Here is a 27,518-nt window from a genome sequence, read left to right on the forward strand (position 1 = left end):
GCGGGTGGGGGGAAGGGGAGGGGAGGACCGAAAAGACTCGAGAGGCGGAGCCAAAAGCCACCAATAGAAACAGGAAATAAGTTTCGCCACATCCGGAGCCGCTCTGACGCCTGCGCTCTGAGTCTGGCGGTCGGTGACGTCCGGTGAAATCCAAGATGGTGGTGCTTGGCTGACCCGACCGTAAGTGCGGACCCTCGGCCGGCGGGGGCGGGGTCCGGCAGATGCGTCTAGGGGGACGCTCAGGACTGCGGAGCTCCGGACGCATCCACAGCTCTGTTCTCTGTTTTCTGCAGGTGACGGAAGTGCCTCCTCCACCCGCCTGACAGCCCCGGAGAGCCCCGAGCTGCCCCTCCGCCACTGCCGCTATGTCTGGCCTCAGCAACAAGCGCGCCGCCGGCGACGGAGGCTCAGGACCCCCAGAAAAGAAGATGAACCGCGAGGAGAAGACCACGACCACTCTAATCGAACCCATCCGTCTCGGGGGCATTTCTTCCACGGTTGGTGGGCTTTTGCAAAAGTCCCACTTGGCCTCCGCCCAAAGTGTTGAGAATCTTGTGTGTGCACGAGTGTGTATAAACACAAAACGGGTGGTGAGGGTGGGTGTGCCAATGGCGCAAATGTGATCAGAGGACAACTTCGTGGAGTCAGTTCTTGCCTTCTACTCATACGCACATATGTTCCCATAAGTCGTGTGATTTGTCAGATACTTCTGAGTTAGAAAAATGTAGGAGCAGAAACAATGTGAAGCTCTCCTGACTAACATATTCTCTTTGCATGTGTCTGAGTCTTTTTTTTTTTTTTTTCGAGACAGGGTTTCTCTGTGTAGAACTCCTGGAACTCACTCTGTAGACCAGGCTGGCCTCGAACTCAGAAATCCACCTGCCTCTGCCTCCCAAGTGCTGGGATTAAAGGCGTGCGCCACCACTGCCCGGCCCGTCTGAGTCTTGCTATACCTCTTCCCCTTTCAATTTAGTTGTTGTCCTTTGTGTCAGTGATGGTTCAGGGACCTGCCTGACACTCTGCCTCCTCTTCCCTTGTGGTAGGAGGAGATGGATTCCAAGGTACTGCAGTTCAAGAACAAGAAGCTAGCAGAGCGGCTGGAGCAGCGGCAAGCCTGTGAGGATGAGCTTCGGGAGAGAATTGAGAAATTGGAAAAGAGGCAGGCCACTGACGATGCCACGCTCCTCATCGTCAACCGCTACTGGGCCCAGGTAGATACCTAAGCAGCCCCCTCCCGGAAATGCCCCCTCCTGGGAAAGGCCCTGAGGCATTTATAACCTCTTGTTCTTTCTTCTTTCAGCTGGATGAAACTGTAGAAGCCCTTCTCCAGTGCTATGAGAACCAGAGGGAGCTGTCTTCAGGGACAGAGGTGCCTGGGTGCCAAGAGGGCCTAACCCGTGATGTAATCCCTCGAACAGATCCAGGAACGTCAGATCTGAGGGGTAGGACCTGGGCCCGGGGAGTTTATGTTCTCAGAAGGTCTTGAGGAGGAGGTGCCTTTGATGTGGGCCTGCTGAAATGCCCGGCCCAGCCCACCCACTGTTTAAAGATTTACTTCATGCCTGGTGCATGCTTTTAATCCCAGCACTTGGGAGGCAGAAGTTGGTAGTTTTTCATCTAGAGTTCAAGGATGACCAAGGCTACATAGTGATACTCTGTCTAAAAAACAGTTGTTTTTTTTTTTTTTTTTTTTAATTCTTTTTTAATATTAAGAACAAAGTTTTGAAATCTAATTGGATTTTCAAATCCCAACCCTCTGAAAAGTACAGGCAGATGGCTTTCTGTTCGTTTGTTTGTTTATCTTTTTATTCACTTATTTTGGTTTTTAGAGACAGGGTTTCTCTGTGTAGCTCTGGCTGACTTGGAACTTGCTCTGTAGACCAGGCTGGCCTCAAACTCAGAGAGTGCTGGTATTAAAGGTATGCACCACCACCACCCGGCAGCCATTGACTATCAAGGAACTTATTCTGGGATTTGGTACAGGTTGATAGTCTCTGCTGCCTTTTATTCCTACGAGGATTATCGGTCCCTTCCAGAACCGCTGCCAATGCAGTTCCGAGCCCCTCTCAGTGAGCCAGCCTTGGCGTTTGTGGTGGCCCTGGGTGCCAGCAGCTCTGAGGAAGAGGAGCTACAGCTTCAGGGGCGGATGGAGTTCTCCAAGGCTGCTGTGTCCCGGGTGGTAGAGGCTTCAGACCGCCTGCAGCGACAGGTGGAAGAACTCTGTCAGCGAGTATACAGCCGGGGTTAGTTCTTTGGACCCTACCCTAGAGAAATCCACCCTGACCTCCATTGTTCAGAGTCCCCCTCCCCGATCTCAGTATTTACTTGAGGCCGGAATTCCCAATGAATGTCAGCCTTGTTCTTGTGCTGAGTTCCAGGTGAGGGTCTCAGCTCTAGTTCCTGAAGTGGGCCTCTAGAGAGATGGCTGGAGGAAGTGTTGATGCTGGCATGGTCCCAGCGCTTCAGCATGAGGGCTGTCTGGAACTTTGCAGCAACCTCAGGGGTAGCTATTGTCCCACTGCACTGAGAAGCCAGTGCTCAGGCTTTTTGTGGCAATGGGTTTTTTTCTCCCAGCCATAATTTTCCTTCCTAGTGTCCACTTTCTTGGCTGAATGGTCTCTTTCTGAGCTAGCTTCGTCTGAGTTTGTCATAAGCAGTTGGTGAGACAGCTGGTACATCACACTGAGCATAGAAACTCCAGGACCAGTTAGTACTTCCTTGGTTATCCAGGGTTTGGCACTTATCCAGGCTTTGCATTCTCAGGGGACAGTGAGGCCCCCGGGGAGGTGGCACGGGTTCGCACCCGGGAGCTAGGCAGAGAGAACCGTAGGCTACAGGACTTGGCCACTCAGCTGCAAGAAAAGCACCACCGCATCTCATTGGAGGTAGGAGTCGGGCTTTGGGTGCAATTAGAACTCGGGCAGGTTTTGGGTTTGCCATCTAAAGATCTCAGGAAACAATCCACTTTCCACTGCCCCCAGTACTCTGAGCTCCAAGATAAAGTGACATCGACAGAAACCAAGGTCCTAGAGATGGAGACAACAGTGGAGGACCTGCAGTGGGACATTGAGAAGCTGCGGAAGCGAGAACAGAAGCTCAATAAGCACTTGGCAGAGGCCTTGGAGCAGGTACATGAGTGCACGGTGGGACCAAACTGAGTACTTGGGGCCCCCAGTTTCTGCCCTTCACATCCACTGTATCCTTTTTCTCTGCAGCTTAACTCTGGTTACTACGTGTCTGGGAGCTCCACAGGCTTTCAGGGAGGCCAGATCACACTTAGCATGCAGAAGGTGAGCAGCACCATTCTTCCAGTCCTTCGCCCCTTCAGTTCTGCCTCGGACTTCTAAGGGCAAGCGTCTGTATCAGAGTCTGTTTCCTGGCATTGCTGCACGCTCATTTATATACTTGTTTATTAAGTAATTCCAGAACTTAAGTGCTAGAAGCTAGGCAGACTGAAGAAGACAAATGGGAAGCAGAGCTTTGGTTGGTTGTCTTGAGAAGCCCACACCCATACTTGAGTGTGTGCTGTGCTGTCGTGAGCATCTCTCTCCTCCTTAATGCTGGATTTCAATCTGTGTTTGAAATCTCTTTGTGTTTTGTTTCTTTGTATTGGAGGCAAGGTCTTGTGATGTGGTCAGGCTGGCCTCAGACTTATGTAGCTGGGGATGACTGACCTGCTATACCTGCCTCCCAAGTGATGAGACTGTAGGCTCTGGACCAGCTTGCTTAGCTTCAATCAAACCCTTTCTTAAGAAACTTCAGCTCTTTTTCTTCTGAGGGAGGAATAAAGAGTCCGTGGAAATGAGGTTCTGTGTGAGGAACGTACATGTAATAAATTGGTAGTTAGCAGCATAGGGAAAAATCAAAAACACAGGATAGATATTCCTTCCATTTCCCCAGGAGCCCTTAGGAAAAGCCTTGGTTTGCAGGTTTATACATAAATGCTCTTCCCAGGGAGCTTGGGTGGGGTGTATGGTGGACTGCTGGGGGAACTACTGCCCATCGTGGTCTTGCCTACCACAGCCTCTTCCACTCCCTAGTTTGAGATGTTGAATGCAGAGCTGGAAGAAAATCAGGAATTGGCCAATAGCCGAATGGCAGAGCTAGAGAAACTGCAGGCTGAGCTTCAGGGGGCTGTTCGGACCAATGAACGTCTCAAGGTAGGTTACAGTTGACACTGGAAGGGCTTGGACTACCCTCAGCTCCTGATGCTAACGTAACCCTTCTGGACATCTCCCCCACCAGGTGGCTCTGCGTAGCCTTCCTGAGGAGGTGGTTCGTGAGACAGGGGAGTACCGCATGCTGCAGGCACAGTTCTCACTCCTCTACAATGAGTCTTTGCAAGTGAAGACCCAGCTAGATGAGGCCCGGGGGCTGCTGCTGGCCTCCAAGAACTCCCACTTGAGGCACATTGAACATATGGAGGTATGGTCTTGGAATGGGGCTGGGAGTGAGAGCTAGACCTTTAGATTTGAGACATTCCTGAGCTTCCAAGGGGTCTTGTGTACCTGCTGAGAGTCCCTTGGGCATAGATTGTTCCTTGGCCGGAGATAAGACTAGAGGATTTATGTCTTGATTTTTCTTCCAGTCTTAATCATTAACTCTATTATTTTACAATATGTTTTAAAAGTACCTGTAAGCGGCATAAGCGTTTTTGTAAGACCTGGGCTGAGAGAACAAGGAGCTGAAGTGGGACTTGAACCACTGCTACCAAAGAGTTCCTGTTTCTTTATTAATCAGATGCAAGTAACCCGGAGTACAGGACAAGCCCATTAAGATGGAGCACAAACTGCTTTGACATCTATAGAAAGGAGGTGGTTTTGTTTTCTATTTTCTATGCATCTGGTTCTGATAGCAAGTAGTATATGTTAGAGCAGTGTGTGCTCTGGAAACTTTATTTTCTGCTTACGGGTACTAACTAGATCCAAGACCACGCTCAAGAAAGAGCTTGTTATAAACACCTTCAGTACCTCTCCCTCCAGCAGTCACAGTGTTAATGATTCGAACCCTTTCTGGTAATAGTATTTTACAATTATCTGTCCCCAGTCAAAGTCTGCATTTTCTTTTAAGAGAAGCAGTGAAAATACATGTGAGCCCCTGGGGCCTGGAGTCTGCTTCAAGTGCCCCAGGTAGCAAAGCAGCAACTCTGCCCAGTGATGGAAATGGATTCCAGTTTATTCCTGTTAGTTTTTAAGCATGTCGACATTTAAAGAGATTAAGCTGGATTGCCAAATTATTTTAGGGCTTGGAAAGGATGGCATACATGTAATCAGTTTTTATCTTTATAAAGAAAAGCTATGATGTATATGAATGTTTGCTTGCATGTTCATCTGAGAAGCATTTATGCACCTGGTGCCCTCTGGGGCCAGAAAATGGTGTCCACTGAAACTGGAGTTACAAATGGTCATGAGCCTCCCAGCGATGGTTGGAAACCAAACTTGGGTTCTGAGCCATCTCTTTTATTAGGGTAGCCGTGGGTGGCCTGGGACTCACTGTACACACCAGGCTGGCCTTCAGCCATTGTTTCCTGAGTGCTGGGATTGAAGGCATAGATCATGCTTGGTGTATTTATTTATCTTAGATTCATTTACCAAAGTCCTATTGTTTCTGGAGAAACATGAGAAGATTAAGTAACCAGTGCTGGCGTTCTTTCTTTGTCTTTTTTTTTTTTTTTTTAAAGATTTATTTATGTATGTGAGTTAGTGAGTACACTGTCTTCAGACACCAGAAGAGAGTATAGGTTCCCACTACAGATGTTTGTGAGCCACCATGTGGTTGCTGGGAATTGAACTCAGGACCTCTGGAAGAGCAGTCAGTGCTCTGAACTGCTGAGCCATCTCTCCAGCCCCTTTTTTTTCTTTTTAAGACAGGGTTTCTCTGTGTAGCCCTGGCTGTCCTAGACCTCACTCTGTAGACCAGGCTGACCTTGAACTCAGAGATCTCCCTGCCTCTGCCTCCCAAGTGCTGGGATAAAAGGCCTGTGCCACCCTCCCAGGCAGCTTTATTTCTTTATAAGCAAATATCAGGTCTTCTGGTTAGTAATGAGTAGTTGCGTTTTCATAGGGCTGTGTCTTTAATACCTCACCCCACAGAGTGATGAGCTGGGGCTGCAGAAGAAGCTGCGCACAGAGGTCATCCAGCTGGAAGACACCCTGGCCCAGGTGCGCAAGGAGTACGAGATGCTGCGCATAGAGTTCGAGCAGAACCTTGCGGCCAACGAGCAGGCAGGTGCGTAGTGGGTCAGGCTGGTACATGATGTGTCAGGCTGGTGTGTAGTGGGTCAGGCGGGTACCTAGTGGGGTCTGTGTGCAGGCGGGCCTCAGAAGGGCGCTGGACCAACCCACCATGGCTGCCTAGTGACATACAAGAAGTTGAGCTCCTTTCTTTTCTCTGAGCCTCAGTCCCCCACAGGAGACAGGCTGACTCCCCGTCTCACAGTGAGCCTGTGAGCTGAGTAGCTGAGCAGGCGTCGCCAGACTGTGAGCTACGCTGGCCTCTATATGAAGATTTGTTTTACAGAAATTTATTGTGTGCTCCTGTGGCCCATACTCAATTCTATGTTTTGGGATTTTGCCAATAAACAGAGTAAAGACTGTGCTGTTGCAGAGTGAGTCTAATTGAGGGGCAGTATACAGTAAAGGAAAGGTAAAGGTGAGATACGGAAAAAGATTTCAATAAAGATGAGTCAGGAACCTAGCATGATGGCCTTTACCTTTAAACCCTGCATTTGGGAAGCACAGGCAGGAGGATCTCTGTGAGTTTGAGGCCAACCCTGTCTATAGTGAGTTCCAGGCCAGCAAAGGTTCATTTGCAAAGCACATAAAATAAAAATAAATCTTTTTTAAAAAACTTTTGTTGTCCCGTATCCATTTCCATACCCACCCCCCCACCAGCCAAAGAGGTGGCTCAGTGGTTAAGAACACTGACTACTTTGCTCTTCCAGAGGACCCAGATTTGATTGCCTATACCCATAATTCCCAGCGATCCAACACCCTCTTCTGACCTTTGAGTACACTACATTGCACACACATGGTACACGGAAATATGTAAGTAAAACACTATACAAATAAAGTAAAATTTAGAAACTAAAAAGATGAATGTTTATGTGTGTAAGCATTTTGCTTGCATGCATGGATATCTGTGCACCTCATGCATGTGTGCCTGGTGCTCACAGAGGCCAGAAGATCTTGGCCAGATCACCTGGAACTGGAATTACAGACAGTTGAAGGCGCCATGTAGCTGCTGGAAATTGATCATGAGTCCTCTGCAAGAGCAGACAGTGCTCTTACCCACTGAGCCATCTTTCCAGCCTCTGTGAGGCTCACTTCCTGCTTCTGTGTTGGCACTGGCTCAGCTTCTGTGGAATTGGAGAGCTGGAAGGAGACAGTTCAACACTCTTACTTCCTGACTTTTCCCCAGGACCTATCAACCGTGAAATGCGCCATCTGATTAGCAGCCTCCAGAATCACAATCACCAGCTAAAAGGAGATGCCCAGCGATATAAGCGGAAACTTCGAGAAGTACAGGCTGAGATTGGTAAAGTGAGTAGGAGTTTCCAGGGGAAAGTCTTAGCTTGACCTTAGTGAACAGTGGTTCATCTTATTCCCACTTCTCTGTTTTTAACAGCTCCGGGCACAGGCCAGTGGCTCTTCCCACTGCGTCCCCAACTTGAGCCACCCAGATGACTCTGGCCTTAATGCTCTTGCCCCAGGGAAGGAAGATAGTGGGCCAGGCCCTGGAGGTACCCCTGACAGCAAGAAGGAGATGGCTTTAGTGGCTGGAGCCACCTCTGCTACTTCTTCCATAAAGAAAGAGGAGCTGGTCTCCTCTGAAGATGATGCCCAGGCCCTAACCCCTGGAACCCAGGGCTTGCCCTCCCGGGGCCGAGAACCTGAGGCTAGACCCAAGCGAGAACTTCGGGAACGGGAAGGGCCTAGCCTAGGACCCCCACCTGCAGCCTCAACTCTCTCAAGGGCTGATCGAGAAAAAGCCAAGGTGGAGGAAGCCAAGAGGAAGGAGTCAGAGCTGCTCCGAGGTCTCCGAGCAGAGCTCAAGTGAGGCCCTGTTTCTGTCTCGTAGCCTGTCAGGTAGCTTCTGCTCCTCCTGCTAAGTCTCCCTCCTGTATCTTTCCCTAGGAAGGCTCAGGAAAGCCAGAAGGAGATGAAGCTGCTTCTGGACATGTACAAGTCAGCACCCAAGGAACAGCGGGATAAGGTGCAGCTCATGGCAGCTGAACGGAAGGCCAAGGCCGAGGTAAGGGCAGCTGGGGCGTGTATTCCTGCCCAGGCACTTCGGAGCCTCGGGCCAGCAAGTTTGTTTGTTTTTAATCTCTCACCATATGGAGTAAGGTAATAGTGGTATGGCTGTGTTTGAGTTCTTCCTTCCGACGGATGCAGGTGGATGAGCTTCGGAGCCGCATCCGAGAACTGGAAGAAAGAGACCGAAGAGAAAGCAAGAAGATTGCAGATGAGGATGCCCTGCGGCGGATCCGGCAGGCAGAAGAGCAAATTGAACACTTGCAGCGCAAATTGGGTGCCACCAAGCAGGTGAAATGCCCTGTGGTCTCTTTGCTTCTGAATGGGGGGAGTCTCTTAGCCCTCCCTGTTAAGTGCCTTCAGCATGTGACATTTTGGCCTGGCTGTGCACTGTTTTCTTAGAGTTCCCCAGTACCCATCTTATTGATCTACCATTTTCCCTTACTATCCTTCCTTCCCACATACAGGAAGAGGAAGCATTGCTGTCAGAGATGGATGTAACAGGTCAGGCTTTTGAAGATATGCAGGAGCAAAATGGGCGGCTGCTTCAGCAGTTGCGGGAAAAGGATGACGCCAACTTTAAGCTCATGTCAGAGCGGATCAAGGCCAACCAGATTCACAAGCTGCTCCGAGAGGAGAAGGATGAGCTGGGCGAGCAGGTTCTTGGCCTTAAGTCCCAGGTATGGCAACTACAGTGTGATGCTTGTGGATGAGGCTGAAGAGGCTGTGCCTGGTACTGAGGCTTTCCATCCTCAGGTGGATGCCCAGCTGTTGACAGTGCAGAAGCTTGAGGAGAAAGAGCGGGCTCTGCAGGGCAGCCTTGGGGGTGTAGAGAAGGAGTTGACGCTACGCAGCCAGGCCCTGGAGCTCAATAAGAGAAAGGTAAGGCTGGGCTTTGGACATAGCAACTTGTATGATGGCTCGTGTGTTCCCTTCTGTCTCTGCTTGGCAATGCTACCACAGATGGCCCAGAGTGAAGCTTGGCTCTGCTCCTGGGTAGCTCATAATTATTGTTACTGTAGGTTTACTATGTGTCAAGCCTTGTACTCAGTACTTAGCACGCTTGATTCCATTTCATTTTATTGTTGTGTGTATCCATGTTGTATGTGTGTTTCTGTATGTGTGTGAGTGTGCTTTCCCACGAGGATGGGGATGAAGGACAGGGATTATCATCAGGATGTCTCCTTTTCGGTTGCTTCACTGCCTTAGTTTTGAAACAGGGTCTCTCGTTGAACTTGGCGCTTTCCATTTTAGGTAGGTAGGCTAGTGAGTGAGTCCCTCAGCTCTGCCTGGCTCCACTGGACCACAGGTGTGCACTGCCATGCCTTGGTGTTCACATGGGTGACAGGGTTAGGACTTCACTCAGGTTTTCACATTTGCATTGCCTGCACTTGACCCACTGAGTTAACTCCCCTGTTTTGGTTCTGTGTTAAACTCAGCAATAATCCTACCATGGTGGGTTTTGTATGTGGAGGGTTGGTTTTGTTCTGACTTATGCGTATGTCAGGTGCCTGCAGAGACCAGAAGATAGTGTTGGATCTGCTAAAGCTGGAGTGGGTAGCCGGGCGGTGGTGGCGCACGCCTTTAATCCCAGCACCTGGGAGGCAGAGGCAGGCGGATTTCTGAGTTTGAGGCCAGCCTGGTCTACAGAGTGAGTTCCAGGACAGCCAGGGCTACACAGAGAAACCCTGTCTTGAAAAACCAAAAAAAAAAAAAAAAAAGGCTGGAGTGGGAGACAGTGTGAGCTGCCATGTCAGTGCTGGGAACCAAATATGGGTCCTCGGCAGAGCCGCCAGCACTCTTAGGGAGTGTCTCTCCAGCCATCCAGAATGATTCGTTAACTGATCCAAAATTGAGGAAGTGCAAGATCAGGGAATGTCAGCTGACTTGTCCAGGAAAGAGGAAAGCTGAGCTTTGGATCCATGTCTTGTTCCCAAGTCCTAGGCTAGAGCTACTCACCTAGGTTTGCACAAGACACTTGCCTCTGAACCTGATGACCCAAATTCTGTCCCTAGGATCTACTTGGCAGAAAGAGAAAACTCTCACAAGTTGCCCTCTGACTTCCACAGGTGTGGCATACTACACATACTCACACACATACACTGAATGAAGTCATTTTAAAAATAAAAAAGAAATTAAAAGTCATTGGGTAACTGTCAAATAGAGACGTGGACATGCGGTCTTTACTATGTAGTTTGTTTTAATATGGGTTCTGGGATCCAGGTCCACATGCTTGTAAGGTTATCACTCCATCAACCAAGCATCTCTTCAGCCCTGTAGTTGTTTTCTTGCCTTCCCCCACCCCTTTTGAAACAGTCTGTCTATGTAGACCTCCTGGCTGTTATGGAGCTCGCTCTGTAGACCAGGTTGGCCTTGAACTAAGAGATCCTGCCTCTGCCTTCTGAGTGCTGGGATTAAAGGCATGCACCATTGCACCAGATTTTGCTTTTTGAAAGACAAATTCACACTGTATTCCAAAGCTGACTTTGAGTTCTCCATGATCCTCCTGCCTCAGCCTCCCAACTGCCAGAATAACAAATACACACCACTATACCTGCTTCAAACACTTTGATGAAGGAGACTGAAGCTGTGTGAAAAAAATAATGGTGCTCCTTGGGGATGTAACTTTAGAGCTGAGTCCCATAGGACAGTGTGCACATTAGAGGAGTTGATAGCACCAGAGAGACTAGCCTGGTGGAGGCTCAAGGACCAGAGGGAGCACCATCGTGCAGTAAGGGACAGTGTCAGGAATGAGGAATCACAGGAAGAGGTGAGCTTGAGGGTCTTGAGGGCAGGGTCAGCTCCAGGGAACATCATTCAGTCATTCAGGGTGTTCAACAGAAGCATCAGTGGACTGTGCTTCCCAGGCTTGGTACAAGGTCCTCTCCTTTCTGTTCTCACCCACCTCAGGCTGTAGAAGCAGCGCAGTTGGCTGAGGACCTGAAGGTGCAGTTGGAGCATGTGCAGACTCGGCTTCGAGAGATCCAGCCCTGCCTAGCAGAGAGCCGTGCTGCCCGAGAGAAAGAGAGTTTCAACCTCAAGAGGGCTCAGGTGTGTGCTGGGGAGGGCTGCTGGGTTACCAGTGTGGGAGACATGCAGGTCCTTAGCCTGGCTTCTGCTGTTCTAGGAGGACATTTCCCGGCTACGGCGCAAACTAGAGAAACAGCGTAAGGTGGAGGTTTATGCTGATGCTGATGAGATCCTGCAGGAGGAGATCAAAGAGTACAAGGTGGGCTGGGCGCAGTGGGGTGGTGGTCTCTGGGGCTCGAAAATAAAGTAGGGCAACAGAAAACACCAATTGTGGAGTCAGACAATTGCCAAGCATTTGTTTTATGTAAGCCAGGTGTTGGAGGAGGGATTACACCTAGACCCTGGCAGTTAAAATAATTCTGCCATCTTGGTGATGAGTCAGGGGCATGGTAAGAATCCAACTAAAATCTCCAGAGTAGCCCTGGTGATGGGATGGAGAGTTGTGTAGCAACAGGCTTCCCGGAAGGAATTGTCTCCAAAGGTAGACCCAAAGCTTGAAGAATGGAGGTGAGCACTTATGTAAGGGAAAGGCCTCAGTTAGAGTAGAGAAGCTTTTTTTATTTAGGAGCTGGAAGATCAGGTGAAGCTTGAGAGCAAACCTGGGTGGGGCCTTATACAAGCTACACACACACTTTACCAACAAGCTGCATCCTCAGCCACATCGAGGGTTTTTATTCAAGAGAGTGGCCAGATGTGGGGCCAGACACGGCTGCAGAAGGGGAAATGTTAGAACATTGAAGTTTCTGAGGTAGAAACTAATACATAGCTAAGCCTTACACACCAGAGACAAGATCAGCTAAGGCGACGCTAAGGTGAGACTACAGGGCTCAGGGATGGGTCGCACAAGGATAGAATAGGCAGGACACCAGGGAGGTCCAGGGTTGGGATGTAGGTAGACAAACACTCTTCGGTGCATTAGGAACATGCCATGGATATTTTCAAGGTGATGAGAACACGGTGTCTCTGGGACCTCTTGAGAGGCTGGGAAGCACTTGGAAGCCAAGGGTCAGCTGCAACAGAATTGGAATCCACACTGGACTCTGGTTGCCCATTGAGGGCTTTTACCATGAGAAGGAACAGAGGACATTCTTCTCCCCTTAGGAATCTCAACTTTTAAGTGACAGGCATAGGTGAAGCCTGAGGAGTGGGAAATACTGCTGATGGAAGTTGGGGGGGAAGGGATGGAGGGAGCCAAACCCTGTGTGGGGTACACTCCTGGGACGTGGTGAACCTGGGTGAAACAAGAATGGTCAGACCACCTGGTCTCTAGGCCACTGTAGTGGAGACGGTGGCAGAGTCAGTGATGAGCTCTTCATTGCGCCTGCTGAGGGAAGACAACAGCCTTGAAAGGCTTTCCAGTGTGGATGGCACTATCTGAGAGCTTGAGAAACAGTCCTTTGGGGGAATTGAGGTAGCTGGCTGGGACTCCAAATAGGCCAGACACTTGCCATGCAGTGCGCACCCAAGGTAGTGACTGAAGCTGAAACTGAGAGCCTCCTGATGGCAGTTGGGAGAAAGTCCACAGCAGGCCATGGCACTAGGGATAGGTCTGACCAGTGTGCAGAGAGCATGGTTCTCATAGTTCTACCCTGTTCAGCAGTGACTGAGCAGGTAGAAGAGAAGTGACCAGTTGGGGATTTTACCCAAAAAAGCTAATAAGGCAAGAGATGTAGGAGTTCAGGCTGGATCCCTCTCCTTAGGAGAACCTAGACTCTGCCACTTTCTAGGTTTTTTGGTTTGGTTTGATTTAGTTCAGTTTGGTTTTTTTGTGTGGGGTTGGTGTTTTGTTTTGTTGGCTAGTTTTATCTCGTGTTTTGGGGGTTTTTTGTTTTTAGATTTATTATTTATTTATTTATTTTTATGTGAATATACTGTCACTCTCTTCAGACACACAAGAAGAGGGCATCAGATCCCATTACAGATGGTTATGAGCCACCATGTGGGGGGCTGGGAATTGAACTTAGGACCTCTAGAAGATCTCAAGCCCCCACTTTTTTTTTTTTTTTTTTTTTTTTTTTTTTTTTTTTGGTTTTGTCTTGTTTTTGAGGAAGGTCTTACTGAGTGACCCTGGCTGACCATGGAACTATGGTACTCTGTCTTCTAAGTGCTGGGGACTACAGGTGTAAGCAACTTGGCTACTTGTAATTTTGAAAACTTGTCTCTGAGCCTGTCTCCTCATTCATACTGTGCTGGTTCCCACCTTCAGAAGTTGTGGTCAGAATTAGAAGCCTCAACCATTTGGTGGGCTTAGCCTGGAGTCTGGGAACTGTCAGAGTTGCTCCAAACTTAATGTGTCTGTTTGGTCTAGGCCCGGTTGACCTGCCCCTGCTGTAACACCCGTAAGAAGGACGCCGTGCTTACCAAGTGCTTCCACGTTTTCTGCTTTGAATGTGTGCGGGGCCGCTATGAGGCACGCCAGAGGAAGTGTCCCAAATGCAATGCTGCCTTTGGTGCCCACGACTTCCACCGTGTATACATCAGCTGAACCTGAAACTCAGGGGACTTTGAAAAACCCATATACCCTAGGGGCTGTGCCCCCAGCTCCCTACTCCCCCAAGGGCAATGGCCCTAACTGCCCTACCAGACTCCATGAGCCCAGCCCCTATGTGCCTAGATGGTTTGGGGCTACTGGTGCATGTAGGAGAGGTGGAATTAACCAAGCTGAGTGCCATCTTTTCCTGAATGTCAAATCTGCAGCCTCGGGGACTCCCAGGTTCACAACATCCCACTGAAACCTTGAGCCAAAACCTGTTTCTACTGGGAAGACAGATACATTCTTACCCCTAAAATGGAATTCCTCCACCAGGAAAGTGCTCACTACCTGCCTACACAAAGCTCAGATGACCAGGGACCACTTGCTTGGCACTGGGTCCTGGCCTAGGGAGCCTTTCTTCATCTACTTAGCCCCAGGCCTGGGCAGGGATTTAGCCTTCCAGTGGAGTTTCCTGTACCCTGGTGTAGCTTTCGTGTTGAAGAAGGTGCACTCTTGGGTGTCTGCCCTATTCAGGGACACTCTGCAGTTATGGACACTGCCTCCTCATAGTCTGATTCAGGGTCATCAATTTTTTTTTTAGCCAGACTCTTTCCAATCTCACTTTGCTCCTAAACCCTCTTTACCTTCCCTGAGGACCTGGCCCCAGCCCTGCCTTCTTTCATCCTGGTGGTCTTACTTGTGGAGGTGCAGCTTGCCAGGAGGGAAGAGACAATCTAGCACTTCCAGTCATTCCAGGTAGAAGAGCTTTGCCTGTCCTCCAGCTAGCCTGCACTGATACTTCCTGTGGTACCTGCCTAGACAGTTCTGAACACCAGAGACGGGACCCAGTGGAGCTGGGAGGTGATGCTGCAGACAGCTACAGGATCTCTTGGACTCACAGCCTCTGCTCTAGAGGTGGTGTGTATGGGCTGCTAATTGTTATGAATAAATACCCAACTCTCGGCTGCAGAGAAGCCAATCCACTTGGTCTAAGTCTTAAGTGCTACACCTAGCAAGCTCTATCCTGAGTTGGTTGAGAGTTGGATACATTTGAGAGCCCATTCCAGCCAACCGGACAACTACTTGGGTTAGCAGTAGCAAGCATATCTGCAGAGACCTATTTACAAGGAGCGCCACCCCCTCTTCCTTCTTTGATCATGGGTTGGCCATGCCCTTGACGGGCATTGGCCATTCGGATAACAGCCTTGTGGGTTGCATCCTGGGATATGTAGTCCTTTACCTCTCAGGGCCAAGTTTCCTTGTGGCCAAAGGCCACATTTCAGACCTACTTGCAGGTTTTAACCACCCTACTCTGCGAACACACAGACCACGGCAACTCGACAGGGTGGCTTTTCATTGTAGCCTGCTTGAGCCATTAGCTGGACCCTTAGAAAGGGTTTACTCAAACGTGGAGTGTTGTCTGAGTTTAGAGTGCTGTTGGCTCTTCCGGTGGCACTTTCATGGAAGTCACGCTGGGATTAGCTCCACGGCCGGCGCTAAGCGTGGGTGAGGTGGGCGTGGGAGCAGCAGTCATAGCCATGGTTGTGGCCTCGGGCTTAGGAACAGCAGTACCTTCTCTAGGCTCTTCGGCCTTTTCCGCAGTCTTGCCTTCGTGAGGACTCCGGGCCCTTTCTGCTATCTGATCGCGCCTAGTTTCAGTGGGGTCGCAGTGGCTGAACCAAGTTGGACTGGAGACAGAGATACGGGCTACGGTGACCTCTGGAGTGGAGCCGGCAGCGATGGGAACGCTTGCTGAAGCACGAGTAGCCGCAGGGGAAGCCGCAGGGGAAGCACGAGTAGGGACAGGAGATGACATTGGGCCACCATGAAAGCCACCCTGGCTGAAGTGCTGGGGTGGGAAAGGTGGGAGAAACGCAGGATATTGCATCATAGAGACTAGACAGAGAAGAACTGAGCTAGTAGTCTTAAGAGGCCTGTTCACTAGGGCATCAGTCAGCTCTCTCATCCAACATGACCCTCCTAAGTAATGGACACCATTCCCTTAGAGGCGAGTCCTCAAATGCATGGGTTGGGGGTTGGGAGTAGTAATGCCTAACAGTAACGAAAAGCATACCTTTTCCTCATGTCAAGCTCAAGTTGAATGTGTTCTAAGTCCCAGGATCCCCGTGTCTGGAGCAGTATTGCCATCCTGGCACCAAAACAATCAGTCTGTCACATGGTGCACATCTGTCTTAAAAGACTCAAGCTTTCTTCTCTCAAGTCAGAGATCATGAGAACGCTGCCTTGGGCAACTCTGAACTGGGGTTTCATTGTCGGATATGATCCTATTTCAGCTGGAGCTAGGGCAGCTCACTCTGAGGGCATTTGATGGGGCCTACTCTCAGAACTTACCCCGGGTCTTTGGCTGGCATCATGCTTACTGCCTTCTGATCCCATCCTTCGACCTTAACCAGACTTCCCTTTGCACTTTGCCTTTTTCTGAGGTGTCTATCCAGAGCCAATGGTACAGGTAAGCTGTACCTGCAGTTCCTTCCCAAGCTCCAGGCAGGCCTGAAAACCACTGTTTAAAGAGTGTGAGGGATGGTGCCACTCTCTCTCACAGCACTAATCCTCCTTAGGCTTTGGCCTCTGCTCTTGGCTGTTCTTCCATCAGTCCCTTGTGCTCTAGGAAAGTGGTCCTCAACCTTCCTAATGTTACAACCCTTTAATACAGTTCCTTGTGCTGTGGTGACCCTAACCATAAAATTATTCTGTTGCTACTTCATAACTGTAATTTTGTTACTGTTATGTATCTGTTTTCCCATGGTCTTGGGCAGCCCTTGTGAAGTTTGTTTGAGCCCTAGCCTGCTCGAAGCCAATCCCCAACTGTTTGACACCCTATCCCCACCCCACTCCTCACTTCTATACAGAGGATCCCTTATTCTTGAGACCTTATCCCTTGTAGTTACTTCCAAGTGTCATCCAGCCTACTGTAGCAGTCATGACCTCAGGCCTTTAAATCAGGTATTGCTCTGGTCCCTCTCATTGGAGTTCCTTAGTGTTCCCAGGGCTGGGGACCCAGGAACATGAAAAGGCAGGTCCCCATCCCCACCATATCCACCCATATTTCTGGAACAGAAAGGGAAAGAATGACAGCTTACTCTGGGATTTGGGATAGAGGCACAATAATGTCCAAGAGAGGGCAGGAGGAATGTCTGGTGGGGATGAGGGTGGGGCATTAAGAGTCCTGAGTCCTGCAGCAGTGGTGGCGCACGCCTTTAATCCCAGCACTTGGGAGGCAGAGGCAGGTGGATTTCTGAGTTCGAGGCCAGCCTGGTCTACAGAGTGAGTTCCAGGACAGCCAGGGCTACACAGAGGAACCCTGTCTCGAAAAGAGTCCTGAGTCCTCTTCCAGAGAACCTGGGTTCAATTCCCAGCACACAACGGCAGCTAACAACCATTTATAATTCCAGTTCTAGGGGATCTGACACCCTTTTATGGCCTCTGCAGGTATTGCATGTGCACAATGCCCAAGCACATGCAAATGAAACACCCATGCACATTATTTTTACATACATCTTTCTGCCTTCAGCAAGAGTCTTTAAGAGACAGGCTATGGCTAGTGTTGATCACAGGCAGCCACTCAATAGCCATGACTAGATTCAGAAGACAAGTCAGTGCTGAAGCCAGCAGGGCATGAGGACTTCCTTGAAGTAGTCCCAACCACAAGGAGAAAAGGCATGGCTAGTGTGGAGGTAACCTGAAGACCTCCAGGTCATTCCCACCATGACCTACTTGCAGGTCTTGGGTAGCTCCACTTCCTAGAGCCCCAGCCTGTTCCATGGCAAGAACCTCTGGACTACCCTGGGGATGGGACAAGAAGCCAGGGTCTCACTCAAAGAAGACAAGTTGCAGGAGAGGCTGAGCTAGACCCAGGATCCATGAGAGCACAGAGAGGTAGCTGCCAGCTCCAAGGACGAGGACCTGGGAGCTTTCCCTGTGTTACAGGGGAGGCTGTGGAAAACCAGAGAAACTACCAAGGAGTCTGCAAAGCTGGGCCCAAGATAACCAGGACCAGAGCCACCAGGCAGCCTTCCAGCTTACCAGATTCCTCTTTCACAAGGATTGCATTTTAAAGGTCTAACACCTATCAGCCTTCTAGAAGCAAACACTGGACAGGAAGCACAGGGCTCCTGGGGAAAGGCAAACTTTGGACAATACTCAGGTTTTGGGGTCCTAGTTCTGGGAGTGGATAATTTTGCTGTTGGCTGAACACGTAGAAAGTAAAAACACCTAGGAAATCTTATTCCCTTTATTCTCTTCAACTATTCAACATGACCACGGGTGACACAACAATGTTACTGACACACAACACTCAAAAATAGGACTTCCCTTCACTCCATGGGGACAAGTGAGGTGAGTGGGGCTTCCTTTGTGGGGGCAAAGGCTTCTGGGAGCCACCCACTTCAGACTCAGGGTGGGGGAGTCATGATGGTTTCAAACCCTCACCCTGATTCATGATTCACACCCAGTTCCTTTATGAGTTCCTACCTATATTCAACATCAGTTCTAAGTCTCACCTTAGTGCAGGTCAGCTCCAGCCCTCTCCTATGTTTGCACGCCTTTGCCTATGGTTACTGGGCTCTTCCCCAAGAGAACTTCTGAGGGCTCTAGGTCCAATACAGAGTTGACTCCATTGTGCCTTAATTCTCGTGGACCTTTTCCTGAGCCAGTTAGGTCATCCTATGGTGTAGCTGGTACGGAGAGAGGGTTGGCCAAGAGAATAGGTCTCACCACAAGGTCTCTGCTCTGCCCCCTTTCCTACTTGGAAGCCCAGGAACCTATCTACATGGTCCATTTAGTGCTGGAGTTAAGAGCATAGCCCCACTGTCTCCAGAACATGAGAGTATCCTATTATAGATGCTCCATCTTAGTCCTCCATAGTCTACAGTCAGCCATGACTACACTGCCTCCCCTCCAGCAGTCTTCTGATGACAGAGGTTCAGACCTGTGTCTCAGGAATCTGTTCCTAGTTTTACAAAGGATTTCTCTCTAGTTTCTGCTACCATCTTAGAAGGGGACAAACTGGCTTATACTTAGGAGAGTATCTACTCCATTTTATACGGATACCCTCTTTATCAACATTTCTGTCAATATACAGGCTCCTCCCAGTCTTCATGGTGCTTCTCTGCCTGGCACTTAGGACTCTAGCAAGGCTGTCTCTGTAATGATCTAAGACCTGCCTTTTCTCTTTCCCCAGGAGACCTGGGATTTTTTTTCCTCCCAGTATTCTAGATTTTGGTCCTTTAAACTTTGAGGGTCATCCCTTTGGGGACAGGATAGATGAAGGATGATAGGTATCCACCTTTTAAACTTTTAGGTAGTGGAATTAGAGGTTTCTTCTCCAGCTTTGTAGGAATCCAGGTCACCCTTCTGAGCACAGGATTCCTAAAGAGCCATATATATCACTTGGAGTCTCCATCTTGCTTCTTTGGACAGTGAGTCACTAATGCTAGCACCAGGCTGAAGACATTCCCTTTGCAACCCAGGTACCAAGGAAAGTCCTCCCCATTTCTAAGGGTCTTTGTTACAGATGGTTCTCACCAAAGTTTTTCTTCAATGCTTTATATGCCAAGGCTTTCTGCTCCATCACACAGCTCCAGTCACATGAGCAGGTTTGGCTGAATTAATGAAATGTCCAGCCTATAGTGTCTGAGGAGGAGATGGGCCCGGTAGGGGAGTGTTTCTTATTCTTTCTCTTCACAAGTTTCTGGCTAAGGAGAGAGAAGCCAACGGGATCAGGTGGAATCAGTCCCTTTCCGGAGCCAAAAACAAATTTGGCCACCCCACCTCGGGGGCATCCAAGAACCGGGGATGAAGAAAGTGGTCAAGTAGCCATAGCCTCTTCAGGGACTCCGGTCCAGTCTGTGCTGTGTCAGGGCATCCACCATGTGCAGTCTGGCTTGTCCTGCGGCCTTACACCAAGTTCACACAAAAGGCTGAGGTTTAAGTCATGTGCTGGTAAATCAAAACTGTCTATAATATAGTCTTGCCGTCCTCATCACCAACAAGAGGCTCTTGCGGACTTGTAGACATTACTAGAGAGGACAAGCACACACAGCCTTGACTCTCTGAAGGAATTTACTCTTTGGAAGTTGACTAGCAGCAAGCGGCTCTCTCCACTGAGGACAGAATCCGAGGGAACGGGTTGCCACTGCAGTAAGACTTGTGGCAGTTAGCTTCCAGGTAAAACCTGTGAGACCTGAGAATGTGGCAGAGGCCCCTTGCAACCCCAGAGGCCTCTCAGAGTAGACACTGGACTGGAGAAAGGCTGGTCCTGCCTGTCTGAGGAGAATCCAAACAGCATGAACTGGGATGTGCTTGTACATGGAGTTTAACAAGCTCCCGGGAAAGAGGAGAAACTGGCTTCCATCTGCAGTCTCTCCACCCTGGTTTGCTTCCCTTCAAACAAATGGAACCTCCCCTAGTATCTGAGGTGGTTTCTCAGCATTTTCTCAGTATCCTTACACTTGAGGGTGTTGATACACCCCAAACTCCAGCCTTTAAAATGGCTTGTCATTTTTGTTTCTTTCCCATTTGGGGATCTCACTGTTAAGGAACCCCCAATCTTCCTTCCCCTAGTACATACATCACCTAAGATTGGCCTCGTACCCCCAGAGAACCCCCAGTATGAAGAGACACTTTTCTTCATCTCGTCTCACCTGTGGGTTTGGAAGCACCTGGCCATTCCCTCCACATTGTTCTTCCTTTTCTATCTAGTTCTACGGCTTTCCTGTACTATAGGCTTCCCTCGGAGCGCTTCCCCCTGTCACGGCTGCCAGGAGGGAGTACTGACTGGGAAGACTGTTTCCTCTGTCATCTGAGGGTCACCTCACAAGTCAGTGCCCAGCTGTAGAGCTGTATTCCCTATACCTCCCCGGCCCGAGGACTCTGATAAGGGTTTGATACAGTTTCATGGGGTTGTCTAGAGACATGTTAGAACCTCTTTCTACATTTAATAGGGCTTTTACCCACTATGGTTTATAAGATTTCTCTGCTACAGACTTAAAGGGCTTTTTTCCTACATATTTATAGGGCTTAATAACCCAGGAGTTTTTCTCTACGGCTTATAAGTGGTTTTCACCCACCATCTCTTAGGCTTCTCATCACTGATGCAAACGCACTATTTCTTCCCAGGGTTCTTGACCCTCTACTTCTCTATGACCTGATGGGGCTGGCCTCCTTTCCCCATAATTTATCAGGAGAGAGTGGTCCCTGGTCACCAGGCCTACTTCACAGGGAGACACCTGGGTGACAGCTCCTATGGAGAAGGAGGGTTGCAACTTCTGGGAAGCCATCTCCACACTCAGGGCACAGATAGGGCTTTTTCTCCGAAACAGTTTTGGGACTTTCCTCTTCCCTGTGGCTGCTGCTCTTTGGGGGCGTAGAGGCTTCTCCCTCATCTTCCTGGTTTGTGGACAAGGTGGCTGACTCTGAAGGGGGGTCCTCAGGAGTGGGGGCCCTTTCGTGAGTGTGGGTTTCCTGATGTCGTGTAAGAGCGAGTCGATCGAGGAAGGAAGCCCCACAATCAGAGCAGCTGTAGGGTCTGGCTCCCAGAGGGCTCCTGAGGTGCTCCAACAGGACTGAAGAGCTCCTGCCCAGCTCACAGCTCTTCTGGGATTTCCCGCCGGCATGGACTTTCTGGTGCTGCAGCAGCTCAGAGCTGAGGCCAAAGCTTTTTTTGCATTCTGGGCATTTAAAGGGCTTTGCGCTAAGGAAGGGGTTGGGTCCTGCCCCTTCCCCGCGGCCAATCCTACACTCAGGAAAGAGAAAGGGCTTTTCATTCCCGTGGGTGAGCTGATGTTGCAGGAGCACAGCCCTATCAAGGAAGCTTTCTCCACAGTGGGAACAAACATAGCACTTAGAAGAGGGTTGATCAGGCCTTTGGCCCACGGCCTCCTGACCCTCAGGCACTTTCAAGGGCTGTCCTGGGGGGTCGGCTCTGCTCTCTGAAGCACCTGGGTGTGAATTGCCTCCAAAGGGGAGCCTGGAAGGTCGGAATTGTTGAGGCTTGGGGGCTGGATGTGCTATGAGGCCGTCTACATTTTTGTAGGGGTTTTCTCCAATATGAATTCTCTGGTGCTGCATGAAGATGCCTTCGTCATTGAAACCCTTTCCACAGACCAGACACTTATGGGGTTTGGCTCCAGGGGGTGGAGTCAGTAGGGCAGGATCTCCAAGCCCTAGCAAACTGTCACCTTGAGCTCTCCGGGCCGGTGTCTTGCCTCTCTCATGGATCACACGGTGCTGCTCCAGCTCATGAGCCTCCAGGAAGGCCTTGCCGCAGTCAGAACACACGAAGAGGTTCTCGTCCATGTGTGTGCGGACGTGCGTGATGAGGTTTGAGCTCTGGCTGAAACTCTTGCCACACTCTGGACACTTGTAGGGCTTCTCACCGGTGTGTGTGCGGCGGTGCTGGATGAGGTGCGAGCTGCGAATGAAGCTCTTGCCACAGTCAGAGCACTTATAGGGCTTCTCGCCGGTGTGGATCCGCTGGTGGCGGATGAGAGTCGAGCTCATGATGAAGCTTTTGCCGCAGTCGGCGCAGATGTACGGCCTCTCCCCACGGTGGATGCGCTGGTGGTTGATGAGGTTGGAGCTGACACTGAAGCTCTTGCCACACTCAGGGCACTTGTAGGGCCTCTCCCCCGTGTGCGTGCGCTGATGGCGCAGCAGCGTGGCACTCAGTGTGAAGGTCTTGCCACAGACGGGGCACTTGAAGGGGTCCTCGCGTAAATGTGTCCGCTGGTGCTTGATGAGTGTGGAGCTGTGGCCAAAACTCTTGCCACATTCCAGGCACTCGTAGGGCTTCTCCCCCGTGTGCGTGCGCTGGTGCTGTGTCAGCTCGGAGCTCTGGATGAAGCTCTTGCCGCACTCGGTACAGCGATAGGGCTTCTCCCCTGCATGGATCTTCTGGTGCTTGAGCAGGTTGTGATTCTGGCCAAAGCGCTTGCCGCACTCCGGGCACTTGTAGGGCTTTTCCCCTGTGTGTGTGGCCTGGTGCTGGATGAGGTCCGAGCTGCGGTAGAAAGCACGTCGGCACTCGCCACACTTGTAGGGCTTCTCACCAGTGTGGGACCGCTGGTGCTTGATGAGGTTGGTGCTTTGTGTGAAGGCTTTCTCGCACTCCGTGCACTTGTAGGGCTTCTCCCCTGTGTGTGTGCGCTGGTGCTGGACTAGATTGGAGCTCCAGCTGAAGCACTTGCCACAGTCGGGGCACTTGTAAGGCTTCTCTCCTGTGTGTGTGCGCTGGTGCTGCACCAGGTGCGAGCTCTGCGTGAAGCTCTTGCCACACTCTGAGCACGTGTTGGGCCGCTCACCTGTGTGGATTCGCTGGTGCCGCAGCAGTTTGGACCACTGGCTAAAGCTCTTGCCACACTCGTTGCAAATGTATGGCTTCTCAGCCCCAGATGGGCGTCCCTGCACCAGCTCCCGCAGGCTGGGTTCACTGGCAGTGACTACAGGTGTGCTGTTCCAGGTGGTGAGGGTTCCCCACTGCCAATTGGTCTCACAGGCCTTGGTCCACTCAGATGGGGAAGGGACTACCTCAGGGCCTGATGGGTCCATAGGGGTCTGGTGATCTAAGGAGTTGGAAGAACCCAGTGGGGTTGGGGAATCCTGAGGGGCTGAGGCATCCTGGGAGGGGCTCTCCAGGGGCATCTCGGATGGGTCCTTGGATTCTGGACTCTGAGCTGGATCTCCCAAGATGATCTCCTCCCCAGAACTTTCCTGCTGAAGGCTCTCCTCTTCGTTCCCACTTCCAGCACCTACAGACAGAAAGGGAGTCTCCAGCCCGGATCTCCTTTCAGAACATGGGGTCTGTTCTCTCTTCCCTCCCCTGTGACTGCCCAGAGTTTGGGGCCCTCCCTGAGCCAGGCCACAGTCCCTGTGCCCCTCACCTCTATCAGCATTGTCCTGGCTTTCTTCAGGACCCTGCAGATCTGGGCCCCACAGCACCGTCTCAGGTTCCATCCCAGAGCTGCGGACTGTGAAAGTTCCAGGGTCTCTGGTGGGAAGAGATGGGTACACAATGCAACCTGGTCTTGTGCTTTTCTTTATGTGACTCCCGGGGACTTGCCACTCACTTCTCTGGCACCATTTCTCATTGAGCCCCTGAGCCCCAAAGGCCTGGCTCCAAATTCTGCAAATCCTACAGATTGCAATGAAGCAACTCAGTGAATGTAGAGTCAGTTAAAAGCCCATCAGCCATAACCCTTTCTCCCTACTCCAAGGCTGGAGCGCCTTCCAACACTCAGAGGGGAGGCAGGATTTCAGCCCACACACCTGATGCCCAGAGGCCCTGAAACCTGTTTCTTTGCAAATCAGAGGAAGCTCATTAAGACTCCAATTTTCTTCCTTTATGGGACTGCTAATTGAGAGCAATAAACTTTTCCCTTATGAGCCCTAGAGAGAACTGAGACTGACACTTTTTAAGGGGTTAAAAGAAAGTGTCCCTGAAGTGACAGCTACTCACAAAGAGTGGGGGCTTCTGCCACTGCCCAAGCACAGAAAGAGAATTGCCTGTGGGTGGGAAGGAGTCTGAGTCAGGGGCTCCTACAGGAGACTTAAGCAAGGGAGAGAGGAGGATTACGGAGGCCTGACTTGGTGGCCTACTTGGGAGATAGAAACCAGAGGATCAGAAGTTCAAGTTCAAGGTCAGTCCCAGCTACATGAGACCTTGTCTCAAACAAAATGAAGGAGAAAGGAGGGGAGGGAGCAACCTATGTGGAGAACACAGGTGACCACCAGGGGTCTTCTTCCGTTCATTGCCTTGAGACACTCAGGAGTCATTTGTCCATTTTACAAATTAGTAAATGGACACTGGGGGAGACGTCTCCAAGGCTCCACGTTTGGAAGTAACAGAGCTGAGATCACAAATTGAGTGTTCTGTGTTTGGCTTGCCCTGTGGCCTGTGGTGACCTTGACAGTCACATGAGACTCATACTTGTGGGCTCCTGGCAGGAGACTGGAAGGAAAGCTCAGAAGCCCGAGAATGGGCTGGAGTCCAGGGAAGCCCAATTCCCTCAGTTGTAAAAGTTAGACCCAGTGAGGAGGTCTAAGAAGCTATGTCTCCCAGCTCTAGGTACAGATGTCCCCAAAGCCATCCAGACCCACGTGGGGATCCATTGTGTCTTATTCTTTTTGTTGATGCTTCATCACACACCTAGGACAGGTACCCAGTAAAAACTTTGTTGCGTGACTGAATGAGCTAGACACCCTTGCTCCCGGAAAGCCTATCTGGTTCAATTCTTTTAAAATCAGTTTGCAAATTGATGACAGAAAAGGGCCAAAATTTCAGAGTGAGCCCCCAGGGAAAAGAAGCATATCTGTCGCTCAAAATCCTAGGATGATTCCCAGGAGAGGGAACAGGGTCATGGTCACAGAAGCAAACAGCAGAAGGGCGCTAACATCTAATGGAATCCCTGGAATAGCCTACCCTTGGGGGGACAGTGTGCATAGGTACTTTGTGCAGAGGGACAAAGAGACAAAGCTCGCCAGGAGGCAGCCTGGGTGTGAAGCAGGTGAAGCAGCGGACTGCTGACCACTGCTAATGCAGCAGAGACATAAGTCAGAGTAAAAGAAGAAAATAAATTTCACCTTCACAGCCATCCCCATCTCTAAGTGTTTTTAGGGAAGATGGGGGCCACTGGGGAGGGGGCGGAGAAAGATACCCTGCTGAGCTGACAGAGGACAGGTAGGAGCTTAGATACTTGGACTGAGAAACTTAAAAACTCAAGGGCCTACGGTAGAAGGGAAGGAGTTAATAACAGGGCCACATGCAAGAAGCAGCAGACTGGGAGGCGACTACTACTGAGAACCAGCCCAGGCCCAAGAGCGCCAGCCTCCCGCCCCGCACGACCCTCAGAGGACCGAGGCGGGAAGGACAACCCGAGGCGGCTGCCTTCCCACGGAGGTGCGCACAGTCCAGGGTGACCCTGACCAGGAGGCAGCGAGACCGCCCTCGACGCCGCCCCCCGTACCCGAGCGGACCAGGACTTGAGCGCCTCTGGCCGGGAGCACCCACCCTGTTCCCCGCTCCCAAAGCCCAGCCGAGCCGCCGGCGTTCCCTCCTTGCCGCGGACGCCCGGGCGGCCGCCTCCGAGAGAGCGCCGGCCGCCTCGCCGCCCCCGGCCGGACTCGCTCTCCGGGCGCGCGCGCCTCCCCTCCCCCACGGCGGCCCTCGCGCGGTTCCCACAATCCCCCCGGCCGCCGCCCCCCGCGGCCCCGGGCCGGGCCTGCGCCCCTCGCCCGTCGCTGCCTCCTTGGCCCTATTGTTCCCTGGCGGCTGTCCCGGGCCTCCAGGCCACCCCGGGAACCCAGGCGGCCCCAACTCACGGCTCTAGGGTCTGGGAAAAGCCGAAAGGCAGAGGCCAGCCCCAGGGGACTTAACCCCTTAAGTGCCCTGCCTCGGGGGACGGGCTGGATGCCGGGAACTCTGGGGTCCTTCTCAAGGGGTGATTCCAGGCTGAGGACCCGGGGACCAGTTCAGGGTGACTGGGACGGAGCAGGAAGTGACCCCAGCTTCCCGGGCCCCTCTAGCCTGGAGTCAGAACATCAGCTCTATGGGATTTAACCCTTTGCCTCCCACAGCCTGGGAAAAAAATGGGGGGGGGGGGGATGGAAGCAAGGAGGTGGCTGAAGACGCCCCCTCTCCCTGCGTCTAGTGGGATCACCGAAGATCAGCTTTTGGGGGAGCTCAGAGGCCGGCGAAGATCTCCGGATTTCTGGCCATACTTTCTCTCCAAAGGCTCTGTCAGCCGCCCAGTTAAGCTGATCTCAGATTCGGCCGCCGCAGGTTCCTTGAGATCCGCCTTTGTTTGGACTCACCCTGGATTGAGGCTGGTATGCTTGGGTTGGTGATTAGGAGGTGAAAGCAAAGGTTGGGTGGGCATACCCAGCGGTAATAGCAGAAGCTGATGTGTCAAGCAAGGCTACCCTGCACTACATGACCCTCTTACCTACCTCTAACCCCCACCGGTCAGGTCTCCTTGGAGGAAGAAACTGACGTCCTGGGTGGCAGCAGACAAGCCAGTGTAGGGTTCCTGACCAAGGTAGGCAAGCATTTTTTCCCAGCTCCTCGAAGGTACACAATTCACTGCAGGTCATCCTTCCAAAAACTTAGGAAGCCAGAAGTAGTGGTGAATTCCTGTAATTCCATTGCTTGGGGGACAGAGGCAGGAAGACCAGAAAGTTCGAAATACTCGTGGCCCACATAGATCCAGGCTAGCCAGGGCTACCTAGCGAGATCCTGTTTCTAAACAAACAAGGAAGCTCGTGGGGCTCCCCAACTTTTCCAGCTTGAGTCTCATTTTCTCCTCACTACAATCCTGAGAAAGGACTCAATCATCCCTATTTTACAGGCAGGGCAATCAAGGCACGAGATGTGAGGTAAAATGTGAGGCTACTTTTTTAAATGAACCCAGGTGTGAGGAGACCAAAGTTGAACAACAATTGAACATTCTACCTCAAAAAGTTCCATAGTAGCTAAGCACACTACCTGTTATCTTCAGCCATTAGTAGGCTGAGGCAGGAGAATCAAGAGTTGGACTTCAAGATCAGCCTGGGATGCACAATAGGACCTGTTTCAAACCATAAATAAATTCCAAGCCCTGTATAGGAGTGAATAGCTGTGACTCTCACTAGTTCTCTGGAGGCTGACACAGGAGAATCACCATGAATTAAGACCAACCTAGGTGAACATATACTGGCTGGGCCGAGCACCTATCCTCAACATACATAGCAGATGTGTAGCTCGGTCT

The 27,518-nt window shown here is 51.0% G+C and overlaps 2 protein-coding genes across 4 annotated transcripts; one reads left to right on the plus strand and one right to left on the minus strand.

The window, feature by feature from the left end:
* The first annotated feature begins 65 nt into the window (after window positions 1-65).
* On the plus strand, window positions 66-14,737 carry Rnf40 (ring finger protein 40). The gene is made up of 20 exons (XM_034504589.2): window positions 66-180; window positions 294-497; window positions 1,044-1,211; window positions 1,301-1,442; window positions 2,037-2,243; window positions 2,764-2,885; window positions 2,982-3,128; window positions 3,216-3,290; window positions 4,041-4,160; window positions 4,246-4,425; window positions 6,093-6,228; window positions 7,420-7,541; window positions 7,627-8,054; window positions 8,136-8,253; window positions 8,397-8,546; window positions 8,723-8,935; window positions 9,012-9,137; window positions 11,166-11,306; window positions 11,383-11,484; window positions 13,594-14,737. The coding sequence occupies exons 2-20, from the start codon at window positions 366-368 to the stop codon at window positions 13,768-13,770; spliced, it is 3,006 nt and encodes a 1,001-aa protein (XP_034360480.1). The 5' UTR covers window positions 66-180; window positions 294-365; the 3' UTR covers window positions 13,771-14,737.
* Window positions 14,738-17,996: 3,259 nt separating this feature from the next.
* On the minus strand, window positions 17,997-26,861 carry Znf629 (zinc finger protein 629). 3 transcript variants are annotated; one of them, XM_076943120.1, is made up of 3 exons: window positions 26,722-26,861; window positions 23,658-23,764; window positions 17,997-23,525 (listed from the first exon to the last, which is right to left on the minus strand). In XM_076943120.1, exons 2-3 carry the CDS (start codon window positions 23,728-23,730, stop codon window positions 20,992-20,994), a joined length of 2,607 nt encoding a protein of 868 aa, XP_076799235.1. In that variant the 5' UTR covers window positions 23,731-23,764; window positions 26,722-26,861; the 3' UTR covers window positions 17,997-20,991. The 3 variants fall into 3 exon arrangements, with proteins under 3 accessions (XP_076799235.1, XP_034370528.1, XP_034370535.1); XM_034514637.2 differs by lacking the exon at window positions 26,722-26,861 and adding an exon at window positions 26,095-26,236; XM_034514644.2 differs by lacking the exon at window positions 26,722-26,861 and having other exon boundaries at window positions 23,658-23,908.
* Window positions 26,862-27,518: the final 657 nt, after the last annotated feature.

This window comes from Arvicanthis niloticus, chromosome 1 (genome assembly GCF_011762505.2).
Source record: "Arvicanthis niloticus isolate mArvNil1 chromosome 1, mArvNil1.pat.X, whole genome shotgun sequence".
In the NCBI taxonomy this organism is placed as follows: domain Eukaryota; kingdom Metazoa; phylum Chordata; class Mammalia; order Rodentia; family Muridae; genus Arvicanthis; species Arvicanthis niloticus.

What these genes read in the sequence shown, in the direction of transcription:
- Rnf40 (XM_034504589.2), top strand. Translation starts at nt 366, where the DNA reads ATGTCTGGCCTCAGCAACAAGCGCGCCGCCGGCGACGGAGGCTCAGGA. An exon ending in TCGGGGGCATTTCTTCCACG is followed by an intron (nt 498 to 1,043) that starts GTTGGTGGGCTT and finishes CCCTTGTGGTAG; the next exon opens with GAGGAGATGGATTCCAAGGT. An exon ending in TCAACCTCAAGAGGGCTCAG is followed by an intron (nt 11,307 to 11,382) that starts GTGTGTGCTGGG and finishes CTGCTGTTCTAG; the next exon opens with GAGGACATTTCCCGGCTACG.
- Znf629 (XM_076943120.1), bottom strand. Translation starts at nt 23,730, where the DNA reads ATGGAACCTGAGACGGTGCTGTGGGGCCCAGATCTGCAGGGTCCTGAA. An exon ending in CCAGGACAATGCTGATAGAG is followed by an intron (nt 23,526 to 23,657) that starts GTGAGGGGCACA and finishes TTCTGTCTGTAG; the next exon opens with GTGCTGGAAGTGGGAACGAA.